The sequence below is a fragment of the Scomber scombrus genome, chromosome 2, assembly GCF_963691925.1.
Source record: "Scomber scombrus chromosome 2, fScoSco1.1, whole genome shotgun sequence".
Lineage (NCBI taxonomy): Eukaryota > Metazoa > Chordata > Actinopteri > Scombriformes > Scombridae > Scomber > Scomber scombrus.
In genome coordinates, this window is record NC_084971.1 from 35,117,679 (window position 1) to 35,141,013 (window position 23,335).

The 23,335-nt window shown below is 38.0% G+C and overlaps 3 protein-coding genes across 6 annotated transcripts; all 3 read right to left on the reverse strand.

Moving 5' to 3' along the window:
* Window positions 1–3,756: 3,756 nt before the first annotated feature.
* Window positions 3,757–5,510, reverse strand: LOC133999791 (E3 ubiquitin-protein ligase TRIM39-like). Its single transcript, XM_062439109.1, has 2 exons — window positions 5,293–5,510; window positions 3,757–5,248 (listed from the first exon to the last, which is right to left on the reverse strand). The coding sequence occupies exons 1-2, from the start codon at window positions 5,508–5,510 to the stop codon at window positions 3,874–3,876; spliced, it is 1,593 nt and encodes a 530-aa protein (XP_062295093.1). The 3' UTR covers window positions 3,757–3,873.
* Window positions 5,511–8,468: 2,958 nt separating this feature from the next.
* On the reverse strand, window positions 8,469–10,871 carry LOC133999637 (E3 ubiquitin-protein ligase TRIM39-like). The gene has a single exon (XM_062438894.1). It carries the CDS (start codon window positions 10,869–10,871, stop codon window positions 9,231–9,233), a length of 1,641 nt encoding a protein of 546 aa, XP_062294878.1. The 3' UTR covers window positions 8,469–9,230.
* Window positions 10,872–15,952: 5,081 nt separating this feature from the next.
* On the reverse strand, window positions 15,953–17,714 carry LOC133999758 (E3 ubiquitin-protein ligase TRIM39-like). Of its 4 annotated transcripts, none has more exons than XM_062439060.1 (2): window positions 17,485–17,711; window positions 15,953–17,448 (listed from the first exon to the last, which is right to left on the reverse strand). In XM_062439060.1, exons 1-2 carry the CDS (start codon window positions 17,709–17,711, stop codon window positions 16,071–16,073), a joined length of 1,605 nt encoding a protein of 534 aa, XP_062295044.1. In that variant the 3' UTR covers window positions 15,953–16,070. The 4 variants fall into 4 exon arrangements, with proteins under 4 accessions (XP_062295044.1, XP_062295053.1, XP_062295061.1 ...); XM_062439069.1 differs by having other exon boundaries at window positions 15,953–16,988; window positions 17,040–17,711; XM_062439077.1 differs by having other exon boundaries at window positions 15,953–16,906; window positions 17,030–17,711.
* Between the last annotated feature and the right edge of the window lie 5,621 nt (window positions 17,715–23,335).

Sequence of the window (23,335 nt, forward strand, 5' to 3'; positions counted from 1 at the left end):
GAGAAACAAAATCAGAAACCAAAAGAAAGAAATTGTCAGTTTGTCAATTGTTTGATTTTGTGAGGATGTTGTGCACTCAAAATATGTGATCACAGTATTTCAATTAGATATGGTACATTATTTGACAGCTGGAGTCGCTATTTCAATACAACAAATCAAGTCTTTGCACAAAGCGATAACACAAAGACGGTCACACTGAGCCTAATTGCATCCTGATACTCAACACAACAGCCACACACCCTGAACCACAACCCACATTAAGCTTTTCTGCTAAAATCTCTTTCTTATCTAACTTACAGACATCTTCTATCCTCCACCTGAGCTTCTTAAACTATCTCTCAAACACGCCCCTACTGCAGACAGGTGTTTGGTGGGAGGGGTTGTCGTTAAATAAATGTGAAAAGGCCCATTTGCACTGTGGGAAATTTAGGCTTTCTACAAAAAAAAACAACAAATGACCAAACAAGCTGGGTCATGTGATTGGTGGGTCAGGAGGAGGATGATGTCGGGGTGAGAGAGAGAGAGAGAGAAAGAGGTGGAATTTCCTTCCTGAGGAGCGAGTGAGCGGCAGAGCAGAACAAGAAAACATGAAATATGGGTGGGTGGGCTCACACGCACACACACACACCAACACACACACACACACACACACACACACACACACACACACACACACACACACACACACACACACACACACACACACACACACACACACACACACACACACACACACAAACTCATTTGGAGGAGTTCCATCACTTCCTGTTAACAACACTCCTCTTTAAATCCCCCTCAGACCCCCCGCTCTCCATCTATGCTTCTCACCCCCAGAGTCAACCCCCCCTCCACTCCTGAGTTGAGGAAAGTGTGTGTGTGTGTGTGTGTGTGTGTGTGTGTGTGTGTGTGTGTGTGTGTGTGTGTGTGTGTGTGTTGTGTTTGTATGTGTATGTGTGTGTGTGTGTGTGTGTTTGTATGTATGTGTGTGGGAGAAAGAGACGATGGGAAACTCCACCAAAGCTCAGCCAACTCCTCACTAATCCCCCAGAGTCTCCCACAGCTCAGGAGTCTCTGTCTCTGTGTGTGTGTGTGTGTGTGTGTGTGTGTGTGTGTGTGTGTGTGTGTGTGTGTGTGTGTGTGTGTGTGTGTGTGTGTGTGTGTGTGTGTGTGTGTGTGTGTGTGTGTGTGTGTGTGTGTGTGAAATCATGCGGAGATGCAGAGCTGAACATGTTATCTCATGTTTTTTTTGTCCAGGTTAAAAATCAGATAAAGACTTTTATCATCAGCACCTGAAAATTAAACTTTACTACATACATAATAATAATAAAAATCTATTTAATAAGGTATTGGACTTGTCATATGTCATATGGTTAAAAAATATTTAATATAAAGCACTAATGCATAATATTAATTGAAATATTGGTTACTGTACAGTCGGCATAAAGTTCAACAATAACAACAGTCAGATAGATTTCAGTTTGTAAATGTCAATGATAAATCCTCCATGCAAACAAAAGTAAAACACGGTGTTCCTCAGGGTTCAGTGCTTGGACCAATACTATTCTCCTTATATATGCTTCCTTTAGGAAATATTATTCGGAAACACTCAATAAATTTTCATTGTTATGCAGATGACACTCAATTATATCTATCAATAAAGCCTAATGAAATCAACCAGTTAACTAAACTACAAACATGCATCAAGGACATAAAGGCCTGGATGACCTGTAACTTCCTGCTGTTAAACTCAGAAAAAACTGAAGTTATTGTGCTTGGCCCTAAACACCTCAGAAACACATTATCCAATGATATAACTACTCTGGACGGCATTACTTTGGCCTCCAGCACTACTGTAAGAACCTAGGAGTTATACCAGGATCTGTCCTTTAATTCCCACATAAAACAAATTTCAAGGTCTGCCTATTTTCATCTGCGTAACATTTCAAAAATCAGACATATTCTGTCTCAAAATGATGCTGAAAAACTAATCCATGCATTTGTTACTTCTAGGCTGGATTATTGTAATTCATTATTATCAGGCTGCCCTAACAAGTCTCTAAAGACTCTCCAACTGGTCCAGAATGCAGCTGCACGCGTTCTGACAAAAACTAGAAAGAGAGATCACATTACTCCTATTTTAGCTTCACTGCATTGGCTTCCCATAAAATCAAGAATAGAATTTAAAATCCTTCTCCTCACTTTTAAAGCTCTTACTGGTCAGGCTCCATCATACCTTAAAGAGCTCATAGTACCTTATGTACCTACCAGAACACTGCGCTCCCAGAACGCAGGCCTACTTGTGGTACCTAGTATCTCTAAAAGTAGAATGGGAGGCAGAGCCTTCAGTTATCAGGCTCCTCTCCTGTGGAACCATCTCCCAGATTCGGTCCGGAGGGCAGACACCCTCTCTACTTTTAAGAGTAGGCTTAAAACTTTCCTTTTTGATAGAGCTTATAGTTAGCAAGCTCCTAGTTTATGCTGCTATAGGCTTAGACTGCCGGGGGACTCCTACCTCCATGATGCACTGAGCTCCTCTCTCCTCCTCTCTCTCTCTCTATCCATCCATCTATATCCAATAACATTCATGTACTATTAATGCATTCAGTAACCTACACTTCTTCCCCGGAGTTGTCTGTGCTTTCTCATCTCACAGGTAATCTGGGCCTGTAGACGTCCGGATGACAGATTCCAGTCCCGGACCTATTAGCTTCAATGTTGATTTTCTATGTGCTTCTCTCTCTCTCCTATTCTTCCTCTCTCTCCCCTCTACCCCAACCGGTCGAGGCAGATGGCCGCCCACTTTGAGCCTGGTTCTGCCTGAGGTTTCTTCCTGTTAAAAGGGAGTTTTTTCTTGCCATTGTCGCTAAATGCTTGCTCATGTGGGAATGTTGGGTCTCTTTATAAATTAAAACTTGAAGAGTACGGTTTAGAACCTGCTCTATGTGTAAAGTGCCTTGAGATAACTTTGTTGTGATTTGGCGCTATACAAATAAAGATTGATTGATTGATTGATTGATTGGATGATTTACTTCAGTAGAAAACAAGCCTCTCAATAGATTGTAGGTCAGTTAAATAAAAACAACAAGCAGTGCAGAGAGAAACTAATGATGATGATATAAAGCTGCATAATGTAGACTAATAAGTGTATGTTAAATAAAGCAGTAAAAACATTAGTGATTGTTAATGAACTGTAACAGAAACACAAACACAGCTTCTCTGTAAACCAGGCTTTATTTTTACTGTTTGGTGTTCAACAAGTCACTGCTTACTCAGGTCATGTTGTTAAAGCATCACATTAAAACTACACACCTAGTTTAGTTTACAGTTGGTTTCTTTACAATCACATATTTACAGATTTATTTAAATCATGATCAATCTCATCAGTATTCAAACAAACAGAAAATGGCAAAGTAGCCGATAACAAACCAAACCTCAAATATAAAAATATACATAAACATATATTCTATTAATCAAGTAGTTCTGCAGCTAGTTTATTTAATTACATTTAATTTACATTAACAATGAATCACTCTGATATCTTTTTGATACATTTTTAACGTGTAAAAGGTCAGAAAATAGTAAAAATTTCCAAAAACCAAAAATATTCAATTTACCATTATACAGAGCAGAGAATAGCAGTAAAACTGAACATTTACAAAGATGTTTAATAAAAAATGAAACTTTTGATTTCTTTGATTGAACTTTGATTTTAACTAGAGGTGAGAATAAAGCTGTTTTTATAGTTTAAAAAAAAACCTTTTATGGGATACATAAACTAATCTTGTAATAAAGTTATTCTTTATTCCTAATTAACAAGTGCACAGTATGACACACTGAATGTTTATATTTGCTCTCATGAAATAAAACAGCTGATTACTCAGTTTGATTGACAGGACGGATGATCATAGGGGCAGAGTTTTTACCACCATCATTTAAAAAGGGACTGAATAATGGGTAGAGTTTCTCAGTGAAGGAGCAGCCAGTAAAGGAGTAGATAAGAGCTGCAGCATCTACGTCATAAAAGGAGACCAGACCCTCCTCATAATCCACAAACACCCCCACCTTCTGAGGGTCAGAACTCAGAAAGAGACGGACTGTAGGGTTATTATTACCACTGTACTTATTTCCATTTCTCAACCATATAGTCCAGAAACCATAATGAGGGCTCAGTGTGATGTCTCCCTTCCTGTTGATCGACTCTCTGGCCACTCCTAAAGCCCAGTCAGTCTTCTCTTTAACCTGAACCTCAAAGTAAAATCTGCCTGAAGACAAATTCTGCTTTCCTAACACACTGGGACAAGGAGAAAATCTCTTTGGATTGTCTGGGAGATTCTTCTCCACATCACCATGATATACTTGTTTTTTATTTTTAGACAGGATGAGTTTAGGATTTGCTGTAACAGGATCAAGAGTCACATTCACTGCATACTGCTGGACCCTCTTCAGCTCAGCCTCAAACAGCTTCTTCATCTGTTTACTGAGCGTCTCCTCCAGCTGAGCCACAGCTCTCACCACAGTCCCCTCACATGATGGATGGACACTGACCTCTGTCCAGTCTTTGGTGGGTGGAGCAGCTTTCAGGGACGGGAAGTTTTTGAGGAAGTGGAGGTGGTCTTCAGAGTGTGAGAGCTTCTCCACCTCAGAGCTTCTCTTCTTCAGCTCAGAGATTTCCTGTTCCAGCTCTTTGATGAAGTCTTCAGCCTGTTTCTCTGTTGTTCTTTGCTTCTCTTCAATCGTCTCAATGAACTCATTCAGGCTTCTCTCAACAGACTCCTTCAGAGCGGTGAAGACCTGAACACCTTCTGCTTTCTCTCTGTCTGCAGCTTCCTCACTGAGGTCAACTGAGTGTTTGATCTCTTGAATCTTCAGTCGTCTCTTCTGGATCATCTCCTGAATGTCAGCCTCTGTCTTCCCCAGCTCTGCCTTCTTTCCTTCATATTCTTCTTTCAGAGGAACAAACTCACGTGTCTTGTGGTCTAAAACAGAGCAGAGCATGCAGACACATGTCTGGTCAGTCTTACAGAACAGCTCCAGAGGTTTATCGTGCTTCATACACATCCTGTCTTCCAGGTTCTCCACAGGGTCCATCAGCTGATGTCTTTTCAGACCTGACATTGTCAGATGAGGCTCCAGGTGAGTCTCACAGTAGGAGGTCAGACACACCAGACAGGACTTCAGGGCCTTCAGTTTGGTTCCAATACAGACGTCACAGGGAACTTCTGGTTTGGCAGCTTGTTGCTCTGAGCTGCTGCTGCTGGCTTTCTGTTGAGCTTCCTGTCTGAACTGAGAAACATCTCAGAGATGAAAGTGTTGATATGAAGTTCAGGTCTTATGTTGAAAACCTTTTTACACATTGGACACAGGTACTGGTCATTACTGTTCCAGTGTTCATTGATGCAGTTTTTGCAGAAGTTGTGTCCACACGGTGTGCTGACTGGATCAGTGAACACATCCACACAGATGGAGCACAGAAACTGATCTTCAGATCTCAGACAGCTGGCAGCAGACATATCTACACATGTAGAGTGAAAGAAAGAAAAACACATCCTTTATTTTGTTAAAGAAAGATGTATGTTTACTCTTCCATTAAGTCTAGTGTGTGCAGTGTCTCTCATAGGTTGACTGCTTTCTGGGATGTTGCTGAGTCAAACATGTTGACATGTGTTAAGGTGTTACTGGTGATTCATGTTGTTCAGTCATACTCTGATTACATGACTTTCCCAGCGCCCACCTGCCCATTGTTTTGTCTTTTTTAATAGATTGTGCTGGTTTGTACAAACTACAGTCAGAGACTCATCTGCAGCTCTTTATCTAACAGCTCATTGTGGCTGTTTGTGCTTTTACTATTACTCAATAGGTCCTGCTGGTTCACAGGATAAAAGCTTTTAATGTGAAACAGCTACAGGAAATGAAATGTGTCTGTAGGAAGTGATCAGTAAATAGTCAAAGATCAGGAAATAGCAGTGAAGCTAAACTCCAAACCACAGAGGTTCAGTTACACTTTACAAAAGTCCTGAGAACTGACAGAGACTTAAAAACACTTAAAGTGTTTTTTACTGAGTGTGTAAAAGCAGCTGCAGTTATACTGTAAACAATCTCACAAGTGTCAGTATGAAATGAAAAGAGATGAACTTCCTGTCTCCTGTGTTAAAGCTGGTTGTTGAAACATTAAATATGATCAGTTGTACTCACCAGTGTTTGGCAGAGACTCTGCTGTGTTGTTGAGAAAGACTTGATGAACTCAGTTTCATTTATATTTGGACAGAAGTGGAGAGACTCGACTGCAGCTCTGCTGTCCTCTGATGAATGTTAAGTTTCATTTCTGGAGAGTGACGTTGAAGCTGTCTGTCTAGTTTTTCTAGTGTTGCTCCTCCTCTTACTGCAGATCTGTCAAAGATTAACAGGTTTATTGTGCAATGTAATGGAGCAAAGGTGGTTTTGTATCTAACAGGTGAAGGTGTTGCTCAGTTTAATAATGTGTCTAGAAAATTTAAAGTTTTTCACAAAGTGATCGAATAAAAAAACAAACACACTTCTTTAGATTTTAAGTAAAAGTTTTATACAACCAACAGACAGAATAACGAGGGAAGAGGGATGAACACACATTACACTGCTCTCATCTTCACTCTGTGTATTAAGTGTTAATGACATACAGTACAACCATATCTCAGCGACAGTCTCAAATACAAACAAAGGTGTAACAAAAGACATCTCACACCCGAGCAGGAAGATAACAGTAGCTAGACTAGAAAATTCCAGGGAAATGTTGAGTGCCACGGGGCTGCTGCCGGGATGAGTACATGATTTATTTCCAGTGTTCAAAAGTCACCCTGATCATATTCTGGTTTCAAGTATTAAGTACATCTTACTAGTCAGTATCAAGTGTAATGTACTTTATTCTCAACTTAACATCCCTGAAAATATTAAGTAAACGTTAATCATATTTAAGCATAAATAATATTTATTTAAACTAATAAAGTCTACTTCATTTTTTCACAGACAGGAACATCACTGTTATGAAATTATTAAGTAAATCTTATCATTAAGAAGGTAGATTTTATTATACTTTTGTTATTTTAAATGACTTAGTTGTATGAAATTATATTACTCATTATAATTATGTACATTTTGTTAATCTTCTATTGATAAATGTTTAATCTTTTTATACACCACAAATCATACAGCTACAATACAAAACAATACAATACAATAAAACTATTTATTTTGTCCACAGTAAAGATGAATTAATCACTCCATTCAAATGAATTAGCTCGGTTAACTGGCAAAACAGACAGACAGGAATTAGCCAATCACAGAAAAGTAGCTCAGTTTCTGCCCAGCAACAGGTTGCTAAGGACAGCAAAGGCCCTACGGTTGCTATGGAGATGTGAGAATCTGCTTGGAAAAAGTACTCAAAATGCCCCAGAATTTGGCTTCTGACAAGGTCCCGAACAATTACAAACTGTGAGAAAACCGTAACTCCTGTCAAAAAACTAAAAACACCGTGAGAGACACAGAAGCCGGCAGATTCTGACAGTGTTTATTTTATTCAGATACTCCTTAAAATGAGCGCGTAAGCTCAGTGTGAAGACAGAGTGAGATTCTTTTGAGAAAAAAAGACGATTACATTACAGTCAATGGGGAGCGAGACAGGTATTGCCGCCGGTCTCGGCCCCCCCATTTAAATTTTGTGCAGACCCCGCCTGTCAACGTCACATTTTATGAATCCCAACACCTATGTCTACATTTTGACAAAAATTTATTTGTCATCTTTTCACGGTTTGGCCGTGAGCTCGAGTTAAAAATAAAAATTAAGGTTATTTTTTACTGCTTCTCACACTCAAGCTAACTGACGCTTCCACTCTAACTTTGAAGAAAAAGTGATTTCCACTCCTCGTTTGACTGCTCATAGTTTGAAAAGTTTACATGTTATGTAAAAACAGTTTGGTGTTTTGGAGAGAGCACAAGTTTTCCTCCGTTTTAAAGTTTGAATCACATTTTTACGTGCAGGTATGAGAGAGCTAGGTGACTCCGAAAAAAGGGTGAAATTTTGTGGGTTTTAAAAATATTCCCATTCTTTTCCAATGGAGAATTATTCCCTTTTTCTTGGGAATAACTTTGGGAAAAATTGGAATTTCAACACCAAAAGTCATAGCATCTCTTTCCCGATCAAGCTGCACGTTTTGATGTATATATTGTCGGGGTTTTCTCAAAGCTGTGGAACCAGTTACGCGCTGAAATTTGGCTGAAGAATAATAAGTATGGAGAAGACAAATTTAAGTTAAGAAAATAGATGAAACTCTATTTTAATAAAATATAAATAACATATTATATGTGTTATATTCCAGCTGTGTGTAATTTGCATCATATTAATTGAAATATTGGTTTCTGTACAGTCGGCATAAAGTTCAACAATAAAAACGGTTGGATGATTTACTTCAGTAGAAAACAAGCCTCTCAATAGATTATAGGTCAGTTAAATAAAAACAACAAGCAGTGCAGAGAGAAACTAATGATGATGATACAAAGCTGCATAATGTAGACTAATAAGTGTATGTTAAATAAAGCAGTAAAAACATTAGTGATTGTTAATGAACTGTAACAGAAACACAAACACAGCTTCTCTGTAAACCAGGCTTTATTTTTACTGTTTGGTGTTCAACAAGTCACTGCTTACTCAGGTCATGTTGTTAAAGCATCACATTAAAACTACACACCTAGTTTAGTTTACAGTTGGTTTCTTTACAATCACATATTTACAGATTTCTTTAAATCATAATCAATCTCATCAGTATTCAAACAAACAGAAAATGGCAAAGTGACCGATAACAAACCAAACTTCAAATATAAAAAATATAAATGAACATATATTTCACCTAATCACCGTTTACTGCACCTAATGATTATTTCCATTTAAATTAACCTATCTAATATCCTTTGGATTTGATTGATTTTTACTCCAAGAAAGGTCAGAAAATACTAAGAATGTCCAAGTACCGAAAATATTCAGTTTCTCTTACATAGAGCAGTAAAACTTCACATTTACAACAATCGTGTGAATTTGATCAGAAGTCTTAATACTTTTAACTTTAAATAGCGATCTCACTTTTCATGGGATACATAAATACTTCTGTATTTAAGTTATTTATTATTCTTAATAAACAAAATGTACAGTGCACAGTGTGAGACACTGAATGTTTATATTTGCTCTCATAAAATAAAACAGCTGATTACTCAGTTTGATTGACAGGACAGATGATCAGAGGGGCAGAGTTTTTACAACCATCATTAAAACAGGGACTGAAATATGGGTAGAGTTTCTCAGTGAAGGAGCAGCCAGTAAAGGAGTAGATAAGAGCTGCAGCATCTACATCATAAAAGGAGACCAGACCCTCCTCATAATCCACAAACACCCCCACCTTCTGAGGACGAGACTTCAGAGAGAGATGGACTGAAGGGCTATTACAAGCAATGTACTCATTTCCATTTCTCAACCATATATTCCAGCAACCATCCCTAAATATTGGTGTCTTTTTTATTTTCCTGTTGATCGACTCTCTGGCCACTCCTAAAGTCCAGTCAGTCTTCTCTTTAACCTGAACCTCAAAGTACAATCTGCCTGAAGACAAACTCTGCTTTCCTAACACACTCACACAATAAGAAAATCTCTCTGGGTTGTCTGGGAGATTCTTCCTCACATCACCATAATTTGATTGTTTCCCATCATTAGACAGGATGAGATTAGGATGTGCTGTATCAGGATCAAGAGTCACATCCACTGCATACTGCTGGACTCTCTTCAGCTCAGCCTCAACAAACAGCTTCTTCATCTGTTTACTAAGCGTCTCCTCCAGCTGAGCCACAGCTCTCACCACAGTCCCCTCATATGATGGACGGACGCTGACCTCTGTCCAGTCTTTGGTGGGTGGAGCAGCTTTCAGGGATAGGAAGTTTTGGAGGAAGTGGTGATGGTCTTCAGAGTGTGAGAGCTTCTCCACCTCAGAGCTTCTCTTCTTCAGCTCAGAGATTTCCTGTTCCAGCTCTTTGATGAAGTCTTCAGCCTGTTTCTCTGTTGTTCTTTGCTTCTCTTCAATCGTATCAATGAGCTCATTCAGGCTTCTCTCAACAGACTCCTTCAGAGCAGTGAAGACCTGAACACCTTCTGCTTTCTCTCTGTCTGCAGCTTCCTCACTGAGGTCAACTGAGTGTTTGATCTCTTCAATCTTCAGTCGTCTCTTCTGGATCATCTCCTGAATTTCAGCCTCTGTCTTCCCCAGCTCTGCCTTCTTTCCTTCATATTCTTCTTTCAGAGGAACAACATCATGTGTTTTGTGGTCTAAAACAGAGCAGAGCATGCAGACACATGTCTGGTCAGTCTTACAGAACAGCTCCAGAGGTTTATCGTGCTTCATACACATCCTGTCTTCCAGGTTCTCCACAGGGTCCATCAGATGATGTCTTTTCAGACCTGACATTGTCAGATGAGGCTCCAGGTGAGTCTCACAGTAGGAGGTCAGACACACCAGACAGGACTTCAGGGCCTTCAGTTTGGTTCCAGTACAGACGTCACAGGGAACTTCTGGTTTGGCAGCTTGTTGCTCTGAGCTGCTGCTGCTGGCTTTCTGTTGAGCTTCCTGTCTGAACTGAGAAACCATCTCAGAGATGAAAGTGTTGATGTGAAGTTCAGGTCTTGTGTTGAAAACCTTTTTACACATTGGACACAGGTACTGGTCATTACTGTTCCAGTGTTCATTGATGCAGTTTTTGCAGAAGTTGTGTCCACATGGTGTGCTGACTGGATCAGTGAACACATCCAGACAGATGGAGCACAGAAACTGATCTTCAGATCTCAGACAGCTGGCAGCAGACATATCTGCACATGTAGAGTGAAAGAAGAGAAAACATTTTCATTGTATTTGAATAAAAAGGAAGATGTATGATCACTGTTTTATTAAGTGTAGTATATGATATTAGGTCAAATATAATTATATACTGTATATAATAGTCTGGCAGCAGACATATCTACACATGTAGAGTGAAAGAAAGAAAAACACATCCTTTATTTTGTTAAAGAAAGATGTATGTTTATTGTTCCATTAGGTCTAGTGTGTGTAGTGTCTCTCCTAGGTTGACTGCTTTCTGGGATGTTGCTGAGTCAAACATGTTGACATGTGTTAAGGTGTTACTGGTGATACATGTTGTTCAGTCATACTCTGATTACATGACTTTCCCAGCGCCCACCTGCCCATTGTTTTGTCTTTTTTAATAGATTGTGCTGGTTTGTACAAACTACAGTCAGAGACTCATCTGCAGCTCTTTATCTAACAGCTCATTGTGTCTGTTTGTGCTTTTACTATTACTCAATACAATCTGATCCACTGATAAAATATCACAGAATATGTTCATATCTTGTTGTAGAGAAGAATTATTATTGAAGAATCTCACTGCTAACAAAGCTTTTGCTAACTTGGTGATAAAACGTATTTTATTTCCTGTTGCTGCTTCACAATAAAAGTGTCCTGGTGGTTCACCAGTGAAAAGCTTTTAATGTGAAACAGCTACAGGAAATGAAATGTGTCTGTAGGAAGTGATCAGTAAATAGTCAAAGATCAGGAAATAGTGTATGATCAGGAAATAGCAGTGAAGCTAAACTCCAAACCACAGAGGTTCAGTTACACTTTACAAAAGTCCTGAGAACTGACAGAGACTTAAAAACACTTAAAGTGTTTTTACTGAGTCTGTTAAAGCAGCTGCAGTTATACTGTAAACAATCTCACAAGTGTCAGTATGAAATGAAAAGAGATGAACTTCCTGTCTCCTGTGTTAAAGCTGGTTGTTGAAACATTAAATATGATCAGTTGTACTCACCAGTGTTTGGCAGAGACTCTGCTGTGTTGTTGAGAAAGACTTGATGAACTCAGTTTCATTTATATTTGGACAGAAGTGGAGAGACTCGACTGCAGCTCTGCTGTCCTCTGATTAATGTTAAGTTTTGTTTCTGCAGAGTGACGTTGAAGCTGTCTGTCTAGTTGTTCTAGTGTTGCTCCTCCTTTTACTGCAGATCTGTCAAAGATTAACAGGTTTATTTTACGATATCATGGAGCAAAGGTTGTTCTGTATAACAAGTGTGAAAGGGTGAAAAAGTGTTGCTCAGTTTAATAATGTGTGTAGAAAATTTGAAGTTTTTCACAAAGTGATCAAATAAAAATACAAACACACTTCTTTAGATTTTAAGTACAAGTTTTACACAACCAAACTCTGAACTGTGCAGGCAGCTGTTGCGCCCTTAAAATGTACATAATAACGAGGGAAGAGGGATGAAAACACATTACACTGCTCTGGTCTTCACTTTGTGTATTAAGTGTTAATGACATACAGTACAACCATATCTCAGCGACAGTCTCAAATACAAACAAAGGTGTAACAAAAGACATCTGACTGTCGAGCGGGAAGATAACACTCAGTACGTTAACATGCAGCAAAAAATTCAAATTTCTGATCATATCAGATAAAGACATGCATAAGACCGGATCACTTGTCTGAATATACATGACGTTCAGAGAATCGGATAAATGGCCGGAGCATGGCTGACTCCGTTACGCTATGTGGCGCTGTAGCCCTCTCAACAAAGAGACACTTCCTGTTGACCTCTCAACAAACAGCCACTTCCTGTTGACCTCTACTTAACAGCAACAACAAACTATCTGACGGCATTCAAACAAAGATGGCGTATGAGGAGATGGACGATGCTACAGTAACGTACATTTTGTGCATTATTTTCCTTCTAATAATGCATATAAAAAGAACAAAGGATCTTTCACTTCCTGGTGAAAGCCCCAGTGCAAATTCTCAAACATGCGTAGAATGCAAAATCCGATTTAGATACGATTGCTGAGTATACATGACGTTAAAATGCCGACTATGAACAAATTATCTAGGTGTTCTTATCTGATTTTGAAATGTCCGTTATGGTCCCAAGTAGGTCTGATGTAGATCGGACTATGGTGTTTACAAGCATTTTAAAAGTCCAAACTATGTCTGATACGATCAGAAATTCGAATTTTTTGCTGCATGTAAATGTTCTGAGTAGCTAGATTAGAAAATTCCAGGGAAATTTTCGGTGCCACGGGGCTGCTGCCACGATGAGTACATGATTTATTTCCAGTGTTCAAAAAGTCACCCTGATCATATTCAGATTTTGAGTATTGAGTACATCTTATGAGTAGTATCAAGTGTAATGTACTTGTTAATCATATTTAAACATAAATAATATTTATTTAAACTAATTAAGTAAAGTGTACTTCATTTTTTCACAGACAGGAACATCACTGTTATGAAATTATTAAGTAAATCTTATCATTAAGAGAGTAGATTTTGTTATACTTTTTTATTTTAAATGACTTAGTTGTATTACTCATTATAATTATGTACATTTTGTTCATCTTTTATTGATAAATGTTCAATCTTTTTATACACCACAAATCATACAGCTACAATACAAAACAATACAATACAATAAAACTATTTATTTTGTCCACAGTAAACATGAATTAATCACTCCATTCAAATGAATTAGCTCGGTTAACTTGCAAAACAGACAGACAGGAATTAGCCAATCACAAAAAAGTAGCTCAGTATCTGCCCAGCAACAGGTTGCTAAGGACAACTAAGGCCCTACGGTTGCTACGGCGATGTGAGAATCTGCTTGGAAAAACTTCTCAAAATGCCCCAGAATTTGGCTTCTGACAAGGTCCCGAACAATTGCAAACTGTGAGAAAACCGTAACTCCTGTCCAAAAACCGAAAACACTGTGAGAGACACAGAAGCCGTCAGATTCTGACAGTGTTTATTTTATTCAGATATTCCTTAAAATGAGCGCGTAAGCTCAGTGTGAAGACAGAGTGAGATTCTTTTGAAAAAAAAAGACGATTACATTAGGGTCAATGGGGAGCGAGACAGGTATTGCCGCCGGTCTCGGCCCCCCGTTTAAATTTTGTGCAGACCCCGCCTGTCAATGTCACATTTTATGAATCCCAACACCTATGTCTACATTTTGACAAAAAATTATTTGTCTCCTTTTCACGGTTTGGCCGTGAGCTCGAGTTAAAAATAAAAATTAAGTTTATTTTTTACTGCTTCTCACACTCAAGCTAACTGACGCTTCCACTCTAACTTTGAAGAAAAAGTGATTTCCACTCCTCGTTTGACTGCTCATAGTTTGAAAAGTTTAAATGTTATGTAAAAATAGTTTGGTGTTTTGGAGAGAGCACAAGTTTTCCTCCGTTTTAAAGTTTGAATCACATTTCTACGTGCAGGTATGAGAGAGCTAGGTGACTCCGAAAAAAGGTGACATTTTGTGGCTTTAAAAAAAAATTCCCATTCATTTCCAATGGATAATTATTCCCGTTTTTTTGGGAATAACTTTGGGAAAAATTGGAATTTCAACATCAAAAGTCATAGCATCTCTTTCCCAATTGAGCTGCACGTTTTAATGTATATATTGTCGGGGTTTTCTCAAAGCTGTGGAACCAGTTACGCGCTGAAATTTGGCGGAAGAATAATAAGTATGGAGAAGATTGAGAGATGCTTCGCCCTGAAGAACTAATTACGCAGTGATGAAGTCAGCATGAAACTCTTCATCAAATGTATAAAACTCACATCTCATAATGATAACCAATGACAGAAGAACAATTATCTACAACATGTTGCCGTGTTTAAAATATTTTCTGTATGGTAATTACTTTAAAATAGGCAGAATAGCGAGGGAAGAGAGATGAAAACACAGTACACTGCTCTCGTCTTCACTCGTGTGTATTAAGTGAGGGAGAGAAGCGCGACTCCCCCTACTGGAGGCTTAAGGCATTACTACCAAATCGATGTACAATCAACCTGGACTCTGTCAACAATCTGTCACTTACTTATATTACCTGAACTAATAACTTCATCAGTATAACCAAGATGAAAATGAAATTAAATGATATGAAAATGCAAAACACAACGTATATCTAAACTGTCAAATGAATTAAATTGTTTCTAGGAAATCAAATAGTTTTAAATTCTTAAGTACCACATAGCCAGTTTTTTATTGCTGAGGTTTTCATGTAACTATTAACTTCTTTTTCTTTGTTTCATGAATTCAACAAATGTATTCTGGTCAAAGTTGCTGTTAAATTAACAGTTATCTCTTTTTTCTTCTTCTATGTCTACAAACATTTCTACGTTAGTTCACCAAACAAACAAATAAAGTGAAAGACGATTGACAACAACTAAAAGATGATTTTTATTTGACCTCATGCAGATACAGTTTTATATTTTGCTTTATATTCTGCCTTATCTGTTCCTTTGCTGTAATAATAAATTAATAAACATTTATTGCAGTTGCAGTAACAGAAAACTTTTATTGGATAAAACTTTATTCATTTCTACAAATTTCTGTAACAGAAACACAAACACAGCTTCTCTGTAAACCAGGCTTTATTTTTAGTGTTTGGTGTTCAACAAGTCACTGCTTACTCAGGTCATGTTGTTAAAGCATCACATTAAAACTACACAACTAGTTTAGTTTACAGTTGGTTTCATTACAATCACATATTTACAGATTTCTTTAAATCATAATCAATCTCATCAGTATTCAAACAAACAGAAAAATGGCAAAGTGGCCGATAACAAACCAAACCTCAGACATAAATAATGTACTTTAACATATATTCTATTAATCAATTAGTGCTGCAGCTAGTTTATTTAATTTATTTACATTAACAACGAACATCTGTGATATCTTTTTTGGTTAATTTTTTATTTGTAAAAGGTCAGAAAATAGTAAAAAATGTCCAAAAACCAATAATATTCAATTTAATATTATGCAGAGCAAAGATGTTTAATAAGAAGTGTTTAAACTCAAAACTGAAAGAGAACTGTTTTTATAGTTTCAAATGTTAAATAGAGATATCACCTTTCATGGGATACATAAAATAATCTTGTAATAAAGTTATTCTTTATTCCTAATTAACAAGTGCACAGTATGACACACTGAATGTTTATATTTGCTCTCATGAAATAAAAACAGCTGATTACTCAGTTTGATTGACACGACAGATGATCAGAGGGGCGGAGTTTTCACCACCATCATTAGTAAAGGGACAGAAGAATGGGCAGAGTTTCTCAGTGAAGGAGCAGCCAGTAAAGGAGTAGATAAGAGCTGCAGCATCTACGTCATAAAAGGAGACCAGACCCTCTTCATAATCCACAAACACCCCCACCTTCTGAGGCTGAGACTTCAGAGAGAGAAGGACTGAAGGGTTATTATTACCACTGTACTCATTTCCATTTGTCAAACATATAGTCCAGAAACCATCCTGAGGACTCAGTGTGATTTCTCCCTTCCTGTTGATCGACTCTCTGGCCACTCCTAAAGTCCATTCAGTCTTCTCTTTAACCTGAACCTCAAAGTAAAATCTGCCTGAAGAGAAACTCTGCTTTCCTAACACACAAACACAATAAGAAAATCTCTTTGGGTTGTTTGGGAGTTTCTTCCACACATCACCATGATGTACTTGTTTCTTCTTTTTAGACAGGATGAGTTCAGGATGTGCTGTATCAGGATCAAGAGTCACATCCACTGCATACTGCTGGAACCTCTTCAGCTCAGCCTCAAACAGCTTCTTCATCTGTTTACTGAGTGTCTCCTCCAGCTGAGCCACAGCTTTCACCACAGTCCCCTCATATGATGGATGGACGCTGATCTCTGTCCAGTCTTTGGTGGGTGGAGCAGCTTTCAGGGACGGGAAGTTTTGGAGGAGGTGGAGGTGGTCTTCAGAGTGTGAGAGCTTCTCCACCTCAGAGCTTCTCTTCTTCAGCTCAGAGATTTCCTGTTCCAGCTCTTTGATGAAGTTTTCAGCCTGTTTCTCTGTTGTTCTTTGCTTCTCTTCAATCGTCTCAATGAGCTCATTCAGGCTTCTCTCAACAGACTCCATCAGAGCGGTGAAGACCTGAACACCTTCTGCTTTCTCTCTGTCTGCAGCTTCCTCACTGAGGTCAACTGACTGTTTGATCGCTTCAATCTTCAGTCGTCTCTTCTGGATCATCTCCTGAATTTCAGCCTCTGTCTTCCCCAGCTCTGCCTTCTTTCCTTCATATTCTTCTTTCAGAGGAACAAACACATGTGTCTTGTGGTCTAAAACAGAGCAGAGCATGCAGACACATGTCTGGTCGGTCTTACAGAACAGCTCCAGAGGTTTATCGTGCTTCATACACATCCTGTCTTCCAGGTTCTCCACAGGGTCCATCAGCTGATGTCTTTTCAGGCCTGACATTGTCAAATGAGGCTCCAGGTGAGTCTCACAGTAGGAGGTCAGACACACCAGACAGGACTTCAGGGCCTTCAGTTTGGTTCCAGTACAGACGTCACAGGGAACTTCTCCTGGTTTGGCAGCTTGTTGCTCTGAGCTGCTGCTGCTGGCTTTCTGTTGAGCTTCCTGTCTGAACTGAGAAACCATCTCAGAGATGAAAGTGTTGATGTGAAGTTCAGGTCTTGTGTTGAAAACCTTTTTACACATTGGACACAGGTACTGGTCATTACTGTTCCAGTGTTCATTGATGCAGTTTTTGCAGAAGTTGTGTCCACATGGTGTGCTGACTGGATCAGTGAACACATCCAGACAGATGGAGCACAGAAACTGATCTTCAGATCTCAGACAGCTGGCAGCAGACATATCTACACATGTAGAGTGAACAAAAGAAGGAAAAAAAAACTATTTACTTTGTTTAAAAAGGTGTATGTTTATTCTTACGTAAGTCCAGTGTGTCCAGTATCTCTCCAAGTTTATTTGCTTGTGGGGAGGCATTGCTGAGTCAAACATGTTGACATGTGTTAAGGTGTTACTGGTGATACATGTTGTTCAGTCATACTCTGATTACATGACTTTCCCAGCGCCCACCTACTCTTGTCTTTGTTAATAGAATGTGCTGGTTTGTACAAACTACAGTCAGAGACTCATCTGCAGCTCTTTATCTAACAGCTCATTGTGGCTGTTTGTGCTTTTATTATTACTCAATACAATCTGATCCACTGATAAAATATCACAGAATATGTTCATATCTTGTTGTAGAGAAGAATTATTATTGAAGAATCTCACTGCTAACAAAGCTTTTGCTAACTTGGTGACAAAACACATTTTATTTCCTGTTGCTGCTTCACAATAAAAGTGTCCTGCTGGTTCACCAGTGAAAAGCTTTTAATGTGAAACAGCTACAGGAAGTGAAGTGTGTCTGTAGGAAGTGATCAGTAAATAGTGTAAGATCAGGAAATAGCAGTGAAGCTAAACTCCAAACCACAGAGGTTCAGTTACACTTTACAAAAGTCCTGAGAACTGACAGAGACTTAAAAACACTTAAAGTGTTTTTTACTGAGTGTGTAAAAGCAGCTGCAGTTATACTGTAAACAATCTCACAAGTGTCAGTATGAAATGAAAAGAGATGAACTTCCTGTCTCCTGTGTTAAAGCTGGTTGTTGAAACATTAAATATGATCAGTTGTACTCACCAGTGTTTGGCAGAGACTCTGCTGTGTTGTTGAGAAAGACTTGATGAACTCAGTTTCATTTATATTTGGACAGAAGTGGAGAGACTCGACTGCAGCTCTGCTGTCCTCTGATTAATGTTAAGTTTTTGATTCGTGGAGAGTGACGTTGAAGCTGTCTGTCTTGTTTATCTAGTGTTGCTCCTCCTCTTACTGCAGATCTGTCAATAATTAACAGGTTTATTGTGTGATATAATGGAGCAAAGGTGGTTTTGTATCTAACAGGTGAAGGTGTTGCTCAGTTTAATAATGTGTGTAGAAAATGTAAAGTGTTTCACAAAGTGATCAAATAAAAAAACAAACACACTTCTTTAGATTTAAAGTTTTATACAACCAAGCTCTGAACTACGGAGCCCGTAAAGGATCATGCAATATCTTTTTAATGTTGACTGAATCGAGCGCACGTTTTATTAACTTGTTCACACGATTTAATAAAACGTGAGCACATTTAATTAACTCGTGCTAACGTTTTATTAACTTGTGTGCACGTTTTATTAATTTGTGTGCACGTTTTATTAACTCGTGTGCACGTTTTGTTAAATTGTGGCCACAATATAGCTATAAAGTGCACACGAAATACTAATGTGTGGCCACGAAATAGGTATAACGTGCGCACAAAATACTAATTAATAATATTAGTATCATTCCTGGACAGCTGGGTAAGCAAATCGAGCGCACCTTCTCTAGAACCTGCAATAGCCTACGTCCGGACCAAATTCTGTTCACAGTTTCAGCTTGAAATCATCTTAAAACGTGCCTTTCCCACTGATCAACTCCTTTGAAAGTAGCATCATGTGTGTCAGACTCTCAGCTGAGGGAATACATAGATTATATGAACCGCAGCGTTTAATGAAGCCACCGGACGAAGCTGTGCAGTTACAGTAGCGCTCACTGTATGTATCACGTTGCCAAGGGAACCTATAGCCTATCAGTGAAGTTTGTATTGATTTGCAGGTTGTTGTTGCTCTGACTGAACTACTGAATGTGTCTGTAGTGTTCTCTGGAAATGTGTCCTTCAATAAAATCACAGAAGATTAAAAGTTCTCTATTTTATTGATCAGTCTGACGAAATGTGCTATAATTCCTTTAAACCATTATGTTAGAACTTTGATGATGTTTTATGCTTGGTCCTGATTTGCTGAAGTCCGTTTCACACTACTATATTACAGCTAATAGAACCCTGATTAGAAAAATTGCGCAATCCTTTATTACCACAGATAATATCTGATTAATAAAAATCATTCCACTTTGATTTGCCAAAGACTAAAGTGATTTCATGGTACAGTGTCAGAGCTTGAGCTTAATGTTTAAATCAGCTGCATCAAGTTTAAAGTTTCAGAGCTTTACAATGTGCAGCTGTCGCCATAAATACGGGAGGCATTGAGAGTGCACCGAGTACCCAGAAATGATATTAATATTAATATTATTAATTAGTATTTCGTGCGCACGTTATACCTATTTCGTAGCCACACATTAGTATTTCGTGCGCACGTTATAGCTATATTGTGGCCACAATGAATTTCTTTTTTTTTTACCATGATCCTTTACGGGCTCCGTACTGAACTGTGCAGGCAGCTGTTGTGTCCCCTTAAAATGTACATAATAACGAGGGAAGAGGGATGAAAACACATTACACTGCTCTTGTCTTCACTCTGTGTATTAAGTGTTAATGACATACAGTACAACCATATCTCAGTTACAGTCTCAAATACAAACAAAGGTGTAACAACAGACATCTGACTGTCGAGCGGGAAGATAACACTCAGTACGTTAACATTCAGCAAAAAATTCTAATTTCTGATGGTATCAGATAAAGACATGCATAAGACCGGATCACTTGTCTGAATATACATGACGTTCAGAGAATCGGATAAATGGCCAGAGCATGGCTGACTCCGTTACGCTATGTGGCGCTGTAGCCCTCTCAACAAAGAGACACTTCCTGTTGACCTCTCAACAAAGAGCCACTTCCTGTTGACCTCTACTTAACAGCAACAACAAACTATCTGACGGCATTCAAACAAAGATGGCGTATGAGGAGATGGACGATGCTACAGTAACGTACATTTCGTGCAATATTTTCCTTCTAATAGTACATATAAAAAGAACAACGGATCTTTCACTTCCTGGTGAAAGCCCCAGCGGAAATTCTCGAGCATGCGCAGAATGCAAAATCCGATTTAGATACGATTGCTGAGTATACATGGCGTTAAAATGGCGACTATGAACGAATTATCTAGGTGTTCTTATCTGATTTTGAGATGTCCGTTATGGTCCGAAGTAGGTCTGATGTAGATCGGACTATGGTGTTTACAAGTATTTTATGAGTCCAAACTATGTCTGATACGATCAGAAATTTGAATTTTTTGCTTCATGTACATGTTCTGAATAGCTAGACTAGAAAATTCCAGGGAAATGTTGAGTGCCATGGGGCTGCTACCGGGATTAGTACATGATTAATTTCCAGTGTTCAAAAAGTCACCCTGATCATATTCTGATTTCGAGTATGGAGTACATCTTACGAGTCAGTATCAAGTGTAATGTATATGTTAATCATATTTAAACATAAATAATATTTATTTAAACTAATTAAATAAAGTCTACTTCATTTTTTCACAGACAGGAACATCACTGTTATGAAATTATTAAGTAAATCTTGTCATTAAGAGAGTAGATTTTATTATACTTTTGATTTTAAATGACTTAGTTGTATTACTCATTATAATTATGTACATTTTTTTCATCTTTTATTGATAAATGTTGAATCTTTTTATACACCACAACTCATACAACTACAATACAAAACAATACAATACAATAAAACTATTTATTTTGTCCACAGTAAACATGAATTAATCACTCCATTCAAATGAATTAGCTCGGTTAACTGGCAAAACAGACAGACAGGAATTAGCCAATCACAAAAAAGTAGCTCAGTTTCTGCCCAGCAACAGGTTGCTAAGGACAGCTAAAGCCCTATGGTTGCTATGGCGATGTGACAATCTGCTAGGAAAAAATTCTCAAAATACCCCAGAATTTTACTTCTGACAAGGTCCCAAACAATTGCAAACTGTAAGAAAACCGTAACTCCTGTCCAAAAACCAAAAACACCGTGAGAGACACAGAAGCCGGCAGATTCTGTCAGTGTTTATTTTATTCAGATATTCCTTAAAATGAGCGCGTAAGCTCAGTGCGAAGACAGAGTGAGATTCTTTTTTTTTAAAAAGACGATTACATTAGGGTCAATGGGGAGCGAGACAGGTATTGCCGCCGGTCTCGGCCCCCCCATTTAAATTTTGTGCAGACCCCGCCTGTTAACGTCACATTTTATGAATCCCAACACCTATGTCTACATTTTGACAAAAAATGATTTGTCTCCTTGTCACGGTTTGGCCGTGAGCTCGAGTTAAAAATAAAAATTAAGGTTATTTTTTACTGCTTCACACACTCAAGCTAACTGACGCTTCCACTCTAACTTTGAAGAAAAAGTGATTTCCACTCCTCGTTTGACTGCTCATAGTTTGAAAAGTTTACATGTTATGTAAAAACAGTTTGGTGTTTTGGAGAGAGCACAAGTTTTCCTCCGTTTTAAAGTTTGAATCACATTTCTACGTGCAGGTATGAGAGAGCTAGGTGACTCCGAATAAAGGGTGACATTTTGTGGGTTTAAAAAAAAATTCCCATTCATTTCCAATGGATAATTATTCCCGTTTTTTTGGGAATAACTTTGGGAAAAATTGGAATTTCAACACCAAAAGTCATAGCATCTCTTTCCCGATCGAGCTGCACGTTTTGATGTATATATTGTCGGGGTTTTCTCAAAGCTGTGTGACGAGTTACGCGCCGAAATTTGGCGGAAGAATAATAAGTATGGAGAAGATTAAGAGATGTTTCGCCCTGAAGAACTAATTACGCAGTGATGAAGTCAGCATGAAACTCTTCATCAAATGTATAAAACTCACATCTCATAATGACAACCAATGACAGAAGAACAATTATCTACAACATAGCCAAGATGAAAATGAAATTAAATGATATGAAAATGCAAAACACAACGTATATCTAAACTGTCAAATGAATTAAATTGTTTTTAGGAAATCAAATAGTTTTAAATTCTTAAGTACCACACAGCCAGTTTATTTTATTGCTGAGGTTTTCATGTAACTATTAACTTCTTTTTCTTTGTTTCATGAGTTCAACAAATGTATTCTGGTCAAAGTTGCTGTTAAATTAACAGTTATCTCTTTTTTCTTCTTCTATGTCTACAAACATTTCTACTTTAGTTCACCAAACAAACAAATAAAGTGAAAGACGATTGACAACAACTAAAAGATTAATTTTATTTGACCTCATACAGATACAGTTTTATATTTTGCTTTATATTCTGCCTTATCTGTTCCTTCGCTGTAATAATAAATTAATAAACCTTTATTGCAGTTGCAGTAACATAAACCTGTTATTGGATAAAACGTTATTGATTTCTACAAATTCAAGTTAAGAAAATAGATGAAACTCTATTTTAATAAAATATAAATAACATATATTATATGTATTATATTCCAGCTGTGTGTAATTTGCATAATATTAATTGAAATATTGGTTTCTATACAGTCGGCATAAAGTTTAACAATAAAAACAGTTGGATGATTTACTTCAGTAAAAAACAAGCCTCTCAATAGATTGTAGGTCAGTTAAATAAAAACAACAAGCAGTGCAGAGAGAAACTAATGATGATGATACAAAGCTGCATAATGTAGAC